The sequence below is a fragment of the Microtus pennsylvanicus genome, chromosome 13, assembly GCF_037038515.1.
Source record: "Microtus pennsylvanicus isolate mMicPen1 chromosome 13, mMicPen1.hap1, whole genome shotgun sequence".
Lineage (NCBI taxonomy): Eukaryota > Metazoa > Chordata > Mammalia > Rodentia > Cricetidae > Microtus > Microtus pennsylvanicus.
The window spans coordinates 76,208,256-76,218,255 of record NC_134591.1 but is presented as its reverse complement, the minus strand read 5'-3'; the positions used below and the strand labels follow the sequence as shown (position 1 = coordinate 76,218,255).

Here is a 10,000-nt window from a genome sequence, read left to right as displayed (position 1 = left end):
TCGGGGTCATGACTGAGTTATTATAAATACACATTTTTTGTTAGGTGACAGAGGGCATAGACGGTGCTGTACAGAGCTGGTTTAGGCTTGGGGCCAAATGCCACAAAGACAAAGACTGAGTCCACCCAGCAGGGCAGGCCAGGCAGCATTCTGGGGCCTGTAACACTTGGTTGGTCGGTAAGAGTCACTGGGAGTCTCGTTCAGGGCTGGCGGGGCCCTAGACACCTTGGAAGCTCCTTGGTCCAGTCCGATTGAGGTCGCGGGTGGTGTTGCAGTGGCACCTAGGCTCAGCTTATGTCATTCAGGGCCTGGTGGGACATGAGGGCGTCAGGAAGATGTCTAAGATGTGCAGGACAAGGAGGCACAGCAGGGAGACTGGCAGGCCACTCACCTTGCGGGTGAACTCGGGCAGCACAAAGGCTGCGCGGTGCATGTCCGTGTTATAGTATTTCAGCTGCATCTGCTCCACCTGGGCCTGTGTCAGCTGTTGCACAGGCTCCCGGAAGTTGGTGCTCTGGGGACCAGGGACCAAAGGGTATCAAGAAGGGGCTCTCTGCGTCCACCCACACCCTACCTTGCAGGTGACCCCCAGCTCACCGGGTTTTTGCTACATAGCATGAAACCAATCTGGCCGCTTGGGTAGGTGGGGATGGTGCAGTAGGCATAGCCCACCACAGGGAAGAGAGATTTGCAGAAGTGCCTCATCTCCTTGATGAGGTCCAGGTGCAGCCACTGGCACTCACCTGTGGGGGAGTTGTGGGTCAGCCTTGCCACAGAGAGAACAGATGGCCCAATCGTGCATCCCACTGTGCCCATGCTCACCCTGGCAGCAAAGGATGCCATCCTCCTTGAGTGCTGTCTTCATGAGCTGGTAATAGGACTCCTTGAAGAGGCTCTCAGCGGGGCCTAGAGGGGCAGAGACCTCGGCTAACCTGGCTGAGACCTCCAGGCCAGTCATCCATGACCCAGCCACACGGTTGCTCAGCGCCAGAGATGGTGTTGGACCAAAGTTTGGGGATTGTGGAGCCTACTGCTTCCACCTGGGGGACCCTGCATTTAACCCCCTCCCACATCACACCCCACCCCACTCTCTTCAGGTCTCCATCTCTGGTGGCAAGGGAGAACACAGCTCTGGCTGGGGGGCTGCTGCGGGTATGGGGCTTGCCCTGGCTCACCCATGGGGTCCGAGGAGTCGGTGATGATGACGTCGAAGGCATCTTGGTTCTGTTTCATGAACTCAAAGCCGTCACCCACATGGAGGGTCAGCTTAGAGCTAGAATAACCGATGGCCATACCCGGCAGAAACTTCTTAGAGACTTCAATGACATCCTGGGGAGGGGGACAGGAGGGACTGTGCTGGGTCTGAGGTTAGAGACTCCTGGTTGAGTCTCCTTGGACAAGCCCTTCCCTTTCGGAACCCCACTTCCCACAGATCTGTAAAATGGAAGGGACTTTGGAACTTCAGCTATTCAGGGGCTGACTGGTTCTCACCTGGAACTCACCATCGTGTAGACCGAGTGTCCCGTGTACAGAGCAGGGCTTTGAGACAGAGTTTTTCTGTGTAACAGCTCTGTAGACCTCAAACTCAGATCCAGTTACCCATGCCTCCCAAATGCTGGGATTAAAGGCGTGCACCACAACCGCCTGGGAGACCCTTTAATATTTTTGAACCAGAGTCTCATGTAACTCAGGCTGGCCTTGAACTTCGTTTTTTTTTTTTCTTTCGAGACAGGGTTTCTCTGTGGTTTTGGAGCCTGTCCTGGAATTAGCTCTTGTAGACCAGGCTGGTCTCGAACTCACAGAGATCCGCCTGCCTCTGCCTCCCAAGTGCTGGGATTAAAGGGGATTAAAGGTGTGCGCCACCACCGCCCGGCTGGCCTTGAACTTTGGATCTTGCTTCCATCCCCTAAGTGCTGGGATCTAGATGTGTGTGGCTACAGAATTTCTTATGGCCAGGACCCTCCTTCTATCCCTAGCTAGCCTTATCAGGTCACTGCAATGTCTCCTCCAGTCCAGAAGATCAGCTGCACACTCAGGACTCACCTGCCCATCATCCCAGAACCTTGGACAACGCTCAGTACAATGCTCACTAAAACCACACAGGGCATAAAGGGTAGATGCCTTAGTTGCTGGCGATGTCCCTGGCCCTGCCAGGGCCTTAAGGCAGAGACCAGCTGTGAACACACAGAATTAACATCCACAGTACAATGTGTGCCAGGCTTTACCTGGTTTCCCTACTGAATCATCTTTTCAGACTGAGGAAACAGGAACATTGAGCCATAGGGTGCAAAGTCAGGAAGGGACAGAGCTGACCCTGGGGACTCAGGCCTGTCCTACAGCACCCACCTCATCGATCTCACACTGGACCACAGACTCCACAGACGGGTGCTTCACCACTTCCCGTAGGACGCCCCCATCTCCACCCCCGATGATCAGCACCTGGGTGGAGGAAGGACAAGTCAGGCCTGAGCAGGTCCACTCCCACAGAACCTGGAACTGTCAACGCGCCTCCCAGCTACAGATCTCTGACTCATTTTCTACCTTCCAGAGAACCCTTCTGTCTTGGAAGCCCGGGTTTCCCCTCTGGGCTTCTCAAGAGAACCCCCCTAGGGGCTCCACTCATCCGGACTGGCAATTTCTAACAAACATCTGGGTGGCATCTGGCCCCAAACCTAGTGCCAGACCTGTTTTGGGACCCTGAGCTCGGGGCCGAACCAGGGGGGGATGCGGTACCTTCCGCGGGTTAGGGTGGCTGCAGAGCGGCAGGTTGGCGATCATCTCCTGGTAGGAGAACTCGTCCCTCTCGGTACACTGGATGACGCCATCCAGAACCAGCACGTTGCCGTAGGTTTTACTGCGGGCAGAGTGACAGTCGGAGATGTGGGTCCAGGGGCAAGGGGAGAACGGGTCCCAGCCCGCCCTGGGTGCGCACCGTGGCCGCCACGGGGTCCCGGTGTGGGCCGTCGGGGTGACACGTGGCAGGCCGGCCACGAGTGGGGGCTGGGTGGGCCTCGGGGTCCCCTCGGCTGACGTGTCCTGGGAGTGACACGTGGACGCGGGGCCGGGACGCGGGCTTAGCGCGAGGGAGCCGGGCCTAGCGCAGAACTTCTGACAGCTGTCCCGGCGCGCGGCGGTCGGTACCTGCGGAAGACGAGGATGTCTTGGTACCGCGAGCGCCGGTGGTGCAGCAGCTGCTCCACCTGCAGCGACAAGGCCTGGCCAGGCCACAAGCTGCAGGTCTCTCGGAACCAGCCCTCGCGGATGGCGGCGGGGCCGGGCGCGGCTGTGCTGTCGGGGCCGGGATCCATGGCGGGCGGGCGGGCGGGCGGCGCGCGTCGCAGGCCCGGGACTGCAGGCCGCGCGGAGCCGCAGCACAACGGGACCAGCTCTGCCCGCCGCCCGCGCCACAACCTAACCCGTACGGGGGCGGGGCCTGCGTTGAGGGGCGGAGCCCTGGCCATCCAATGGCAGCGTGGGCTGGCCCGCGGCTTCACGGGTGCTCATTGGCCGCCGGGTCGCAGCCAGCGATGATTGGCTAGGGCGAGCTGTCCGTCAGCAGCAGCAGGGTAGTGCGGCCGGCTGCCGGGCCACGTGGGGCCGAGGGGCCCTGGCGGCAGGAGGGTTCCGGGGCGGGCGGCGCCGGCGCAGGGGTTCAAGGGCCGGGGACTCATCCTTGGCAGCTCACTGGGTTTGAGATCCTGAGTTTAGTCTGGGCCCCTAAAGTATTTTTATTTACATGAGAGGATTGTTGCGCCATTTGGCTCCTTTGCTTTGAATTGCGAGCCAGGAGCGGGTAGCTGCGGAATAAGAATGGGGCTCTTTCCAGAAGAGTTTCTAAATTTACCCGCAGATCCCAGGAAGAGTCCCTGCACATTCATATTCAGAACCAAAAAAGACTGGCGCGCATTTTTTTCTTTTTGACAAACTGAGTCTTGCTCCTTGAAAGGTGGGAGGGAACGTGCTGTTTTTATGAAAATGTCAAGGAACTTATCAGAATCACATTAAGCATGCTAATTACCAAATATTAAATGCTAATTGCTCCATACACAATTTGAATACCAAGGAAGGAGGATGAACCCGGAATAAGCAATTCCTGACACGGTGTCAGGGATGGGTCTTGACTGACATTAGCGGCCTCCACCTGGAGCGGGAGCGTGCTCCCTTGTCATAACAACGCCCTGGCTGAAGCGCACGGGCTGCTGTTGCTGGGGGCTGCAGCCTCAAATCTGTCCCCCCCTTCCCCCCCTCGTTGCTGACTTCAAGCTCCTAAATGGAGGAGCAAGGAAGGCAGTCCTAGAAAGTTGCCACCGCATCCAAGTAAAGGATCATAGTGGGTCAGATGGAGGGAGATAGTGTGTCCAGTTTTACAGGCTTGACTGGGATAGCCTGTACTTGGTAAAGTGTCCTGTACTTGGTAGAGTGCATGGCAGCTCGGCCTCTGGGCTATAACTGGGTGTTCACTTGCCAGGAGCTCTGAGCCAGAATGCAGATTGCCACAGGGGTAGGGATGGTTCCTGGAGATGCCAGCCCCTGATGACAGGCTGAGCTGGGTCCGGTCCATCGCTCCCCTGGGAACAAGGGTCCAGCATGTACCCTCCAGGCATGTGCCTTTCAGGTTTAGGAAGATGGAGGTACTGAAAAAACTGCAAGTAAAGCCAGGCATCGTGGCATACATCTTTAATACTAACACCGAAGAGTCAGAGGCTTGAATCTCTCGGAACTATCTATAGAGGAAAACCAGAGATCCATAGGAGACCTTGTCCCAAAGAAAACAAAAACAAACCAAAAAACCAAAGGCAACCAACCCCCCCCCCCCAAAAAAAACCCCAAAAACATAAAGTAAATAAAGACATGCAAACAAAACCTCCCTGAAGCCGGTGGTGGTGGCAACACACTTTTAATCCCAGCACTTGGGAGGCAGAAGCAGGATACCTCTGTGAGTTCAAGGCCAGCCTGGTCTATGGAGCGAGTTCCAGGACAGGCTCCAAAGCTACAGAGAAACCCCGTCTCAAAAAACAAAACAAACAAGCCAGGCGACGGTGGCACACGCCTTTAATCCCAGCACTCGGGAGGCAGAGGCAGGCGGATCTCTGTGAGTTCGAGACCAGCCTGGTCTACAGAGCTAGTTCCAGGACAGGCTCCAAAGCCACAGAGAAACCCTGTCTCGAAAAACCAAAAAAAAACAAAAAAAACAAAAAAAAAAAAACAAAAACAAAACAAAAAAAAAAAAACAAAAAACAAACAAACCCAAAAAACAAACGAACAAAATCCTCCCTGAAAGCACAGCGACCGAGAAGCACCAGCCAGCTGGTAACCAAGAGGAAAAGCTGTGGTTCTGCTTTTATTCTCACTACTCAGTCCACATTAAAGTGATACTGAAAATCAGATGCCAGGCAGAAAACAGACCTCACTCCCAGGTGCTTGTGGACAAAGGGAGAGAAGGCAGGCTGAGGCAGTGGCAAGGTGAGCCTGTCAATGAAGAGTGGCTGGCCATGGGGGCTGCCACATGGTGTATGTCACTGTGGAGACTGGCTAGATCAAGAGATTGGTCAGCTTCTCCATCCTGAGTGCTGGGGTTAAACACATGTGCCATTCCACACAGCTTCGGCGAGTCTTTCGAAGCACTGGGTTTAGCCAGTAAATGCTGCGGCTGAACGGGGGCAGAGCCTATTTGGTGGTTGAGAGGCACCTGTGAGCAAAGGGCCTTCCCATGCCCCGGACCTAGCTTCAGCATGTCAGGGTCTATACCTCCTGCTTTCCTCCAACTTGGTCATCCTAGGTCTGTTCAAGTGATCACCCCCCTGCGCCTCGGCTTCAGCGGCCTGAGCTACAGCTGTTTTCCAATCTGTCAGGGCTCCCTCCCCACGCCCACCTTTTGTCCCAGAAAGGAAAAATTTAAAAATTTATTGCCTGTGCTGGGTAGCTATCTAGTTGACACAGCTGGAGACATCTGATAAGGGGGAACCTTAGTCAAGAGTACTCTACCACCAGATTGGCCTGTGTGATATTTTCTTTATTGACGATTGCCAAGAAAGGGCCCAGCCCACTGTGGGTGGTCCCCACCCTGGGCAGGTGGCCCTGGGTGTCTAAGAAAGAAAGTAGGCTGAGCAAGCCATGAGGAGCAACCAGTGGGCATGTTCCTCCACTTTAGTTCCTGCCTCTTCTTCAGGGTTTTCTTATGTAGACCAGGCTGTCCAAGACCTCATGATCTTCCTGCCTCCTCCTCCTGAGGGCTAAAATTACAGTCACCAGGCCTGCTTCTTCCTTTCCACTTACGGGCACAGCCCAGTGCCCTTCTGAGCATCCCCTGCCCTCAGTCTCTCTATGGAAAGTGCCCACCACTGTAGTTAGACTGCCATGGGTTAGCAGATTATGTGCTCCTTGCTCTTCAACGCTCACTGTTCTGGGTTATCTGTACACTGTGTGAAAATGTATTGCTGTGATTGACGGAACAAAAAGCTGAGCGGCCAATGGCTAGGAAGAGGTTCAGCAGGACATCTGGGGACAGAGAGTATATGCTGGGAAGAAGGGAGGAGATGCCAGGAGACACAGAAGGGAAATGGGAGATGCAAGATGCAAGAGAAGTAACACCATAGATCATAGTTTAATACAAATTAGTTTATTTAGAAATAAGCCTAAGCAATTGGTTGAATTTCTTTCCGGTTGAGCTTTCATAATTAATAAGAAGCTGGGCGGTGGTGACACACAACTTTCATCCCAGCACTTGGGAGGCAGAGGCAGGTGGATCTCTGTGAGTTCGAGGTCAGTCTGGTCTATACAGTGAGTTCCAGGACAGCAGCAGGGACTGTCGTTATTTGTGGGCTGGCAGTCCCAATGAATTTCTTTTCTTTCTTTTTAGTTTTTCAAGACAGGGTTTCTCTATAGCTTTAGTCTGTCCTGACTGAGCTAACTGGGCAAAGGAGTCTACCAGGCTCTCTAGCCCAAGGTAATGATGAAATTGATCAATCATTAGTAGGAAATGTGCTAGAAGCCTCTGAGTTTCATAAGAAACACCAAGTTAATAGCAAGGGTTTGAAGAAAGAGTTTTTTCCTATCACTTGACAACAACCCAAAGAAATTATAAGGGGATGTCCTACCTGTTCTTTGTATAACCAAACACCACTACCTGCAGGAAATAAGCCTCAGGGTACTCAAAGAAATGTAATTTGGTAAATGGATGTGTTTTATTTGGTAGAGTTTAGAAAATTAAAATATGTACATCATACCATAGATTCAGGATTTCAATGGGCAACTGCTTTGAATTCTGAATAGGCTGACTCTGTAACTCCACATTTATTAGTTACCTGTACGAATTCAGACTGACAGTGCTCCAGCATGTCTCTAGTAAAGGACAACAGAAGCTATTACAGGTATGCCACACAATTCTACAGGACAAGCAAACTCTAAAGGATAGGCTTTATAAACAGAAAGGGGTAATAAAGACCCCCAGAGATAGACTGCTCAAAATTTATTAACTTTAGGGCTAGAGAGATGGCTCAGAGGCTAAGAGCATTGCCTGCGCATTGCCTGCTCTTCCAGAGGTCCTGAGTTCAATTCTCAGCAACCCCATGGTGGCTCACAACCATCTGTAATGAGGTCTGGTGCCCTCTTTTGGCCTGCAGGCACACACAGACAGAATATTGTATACATAATAAATAAATATTAAAAAAAATTAACTTTAAATGTTCAAAATGCTATGAAAAAGGAACAGCAGCTGTGGAGAGACACTGGATGGTAGGAAAAAACCTGCTGAGCTAAATTAGCCTGTATACTTAAAGAATGTGCTGAATTCAGAATGGAAAACAGTTAAGTGTTACGTTGGGGAAGAGGTTTTGCTTTTATTTCCACAGGAGAAGATAAGCTATAGAAACCACCAAAATTGATAAAGATGAGATTCAAACAAGAGAGACCTCTTGATTAGAAGGGGCTATAGTTCATCAAACAATGTGGCCATTCAATCTAAAGTAACTTATAAGACTGGCAAACGTGTTTCATTTGATCTGATATAACCTGCCAAAAAGGGAAACTCTTCAAAGTTAGGGCTGGGGCAAGGTTTTGTTTTTATCTTTCCAGGAGAATAAAGTTTTTGTTTTTATCTTTCCAGGAGAATAAAGATCCAACTAAGGGATCTGAAGACCATTGGACAAATGAGACACCTGAAGAAAAAGGACAAACCCTGCAGAGAAAATGTCCTAAGAAAAGGAATAAACCAGCCTAATGATCCAACACATTTCCAACAGGATCAAATTGCATAAGTCTTCCCAAATGTTTGCTTTGCTTTTCTCTACAGAGATATAAGTCAAATGGTCTTTTTTTTTGTTTTTCGAGACAGGGTTTCTCTGTAGCTTTAGTGCCTGTCCCGGAACTAGCTCTTGTAGACCAGGCTGGCCTCGAACTCCCAGAGATCCGCCTGCCTCTGCCTCTGGGATTAAAGGCGTGCGCCACCACCGCCCAGCTTCAAATGGTCTTTTTTAAAGTCCCAGTTCAATTAAAATTAAAGCAGGGGCTGGAGAGATGGCTCAGAGGTTAAGAGCACTGGCTGCTCTTTCAGAGGTCCTGAGTTCAATTCCCAGCAACCACATGGTGGCTCATCTGTACTGAGATCTGGCACCCTCCTCTGGCACGCAGGCATACATCGAGGCAGAACGTTGTATACATAATAAATAAATCTAAAAAAATAAAAAAAAATTTAAAAAAGAAAAAAAAATTAAAGCAGGCTTTGGAGTTAGGGTGTGGCGCTCTCCTTCTCAAACCCCAAGCATGCTTGTTAAAGGAAAATCCAAAATCTCTGTCTCATGTCAGAAAAGCCACCTGGTATGGGACGGAAGAAAAACCAAAATTAAGGGACTATTATATTGCCACTAATCTCATAATGCTTTGGTTCTCTTCTAACATACAGGTAGGTATACATGCAGAGCATTTATTAAAAAATACTTATCTATATATAGATATATAACACAAATATATAAAATCTCTCTCTCTCTCTCTCTCTCTCTCTCTCTCTCTCTCTCTCTCTCTCTCTATATATATATATATATATATATATATATATCTAGAAAAGCCTTTTGCTTTTAATTTTTTTTTTTTTCGAGACAGGGTTTCTCTGTGGCTTTGGAGCCTGTCCTGGAACTAGCTCTGTAGACCAGGCTGGTCTTGAACTCAGAGAGATCCGCCTGCCTCTGCCTCCTGGGTGCTGGGATTAAAGGCGTGCGCCACCACCGCCCGGCTGCTTTTAAATTTAAGAGACCCACCTACCTCTGCCTCTTGAGTGCCAGGATTAAAGACACGTGCCACCACCGCCTGGTTTACATTTATTTTTCAATTGACATTTTTGCCTGCATGTATGTCTGAGCAAGGGTGCCAGATCACAGACAGTTGTGAACTGCCATGTGGGTGCTGGAAATTGAGCCCAGGTCCTCTGGAAGATCAGTTGGTGATCATAACCACTGGGCCATCTCTCCAGCCCCCAGAAAAGCCTTTCAGTATATTACGAATACTACAAAAAATGTCCCAGCACTCAGGAAATGGAGGCAGGAGAATCCAGGAGGAGTTCAGGGTCATTCTTGAATACACAACAAGTTTGAAGCCAGTCTGGGCCTTAAGACTCTGTCTCAGTTGGTAAAGGTACTTGCCACCAAGCTTGGCAACCCGAGTTGGATCTTCAAGACCCACATAGTGGAAGGAGAGAACCGATTCCCATAAATTGTCCTTTGACCCCCACACTAGACTGTGCAGACACATAATAAATAAATAGTGTTAAAAAAAAACCAAGATAATGTCAAAGGTCTAGGGATATTCCTCAGTGTGGGCCACTTGCCTAGCAGTGTGAGACCCTAAGTTACACCCCAGCCTGATGAGACCTGGCTGTGGTGGCACACGCCTGCCATCACAGTGCTCTGAAGGCTGAGGCACAAGGGTAGCCGGTGAGTTTGAAGCTAGCCTGGGCTACAAAGTGACACCCTGCCTTAGAGAGAAGGAAGAAACAGTACTGCTAGACATA

General features: G+C 50.7%; 1 protein-coding gene across 1 annotated transcript; it reads right to left on the bottom strand.

Moving 5' to 3' along the window:
- Srm (spermidine synthase) lies at nucleotides 1-3,409 on the bottom strand. Its single transcript, XM_075946784.1, has 8 exons — nucleotides 3,142-3,409; nucleotides 2,734-2,854; nucleotides 2,347-2,439; nucleotides 1,176-1,329; nucleotides 823-906; nucleotides 598-743; nucleotides 392-514; nucleotides 1-308 (listed from the first exon to the last, which is right to left on the bottom strand). Exons 1-8 carry the CDS (start codon nucleotides 3,306-3,308, stop codon nucleotides 288-290), a joined length of 909 nt encoding a protein of 302 aa, XP_075802899.1. The 5' UTR covers nucleotides 3,309-3,409; the 3' UTR covers nucleotides 1-287.
- Between the last annotated feature and the right edge of the window lie 6,591 nt (nucleotides 3,410-10,000).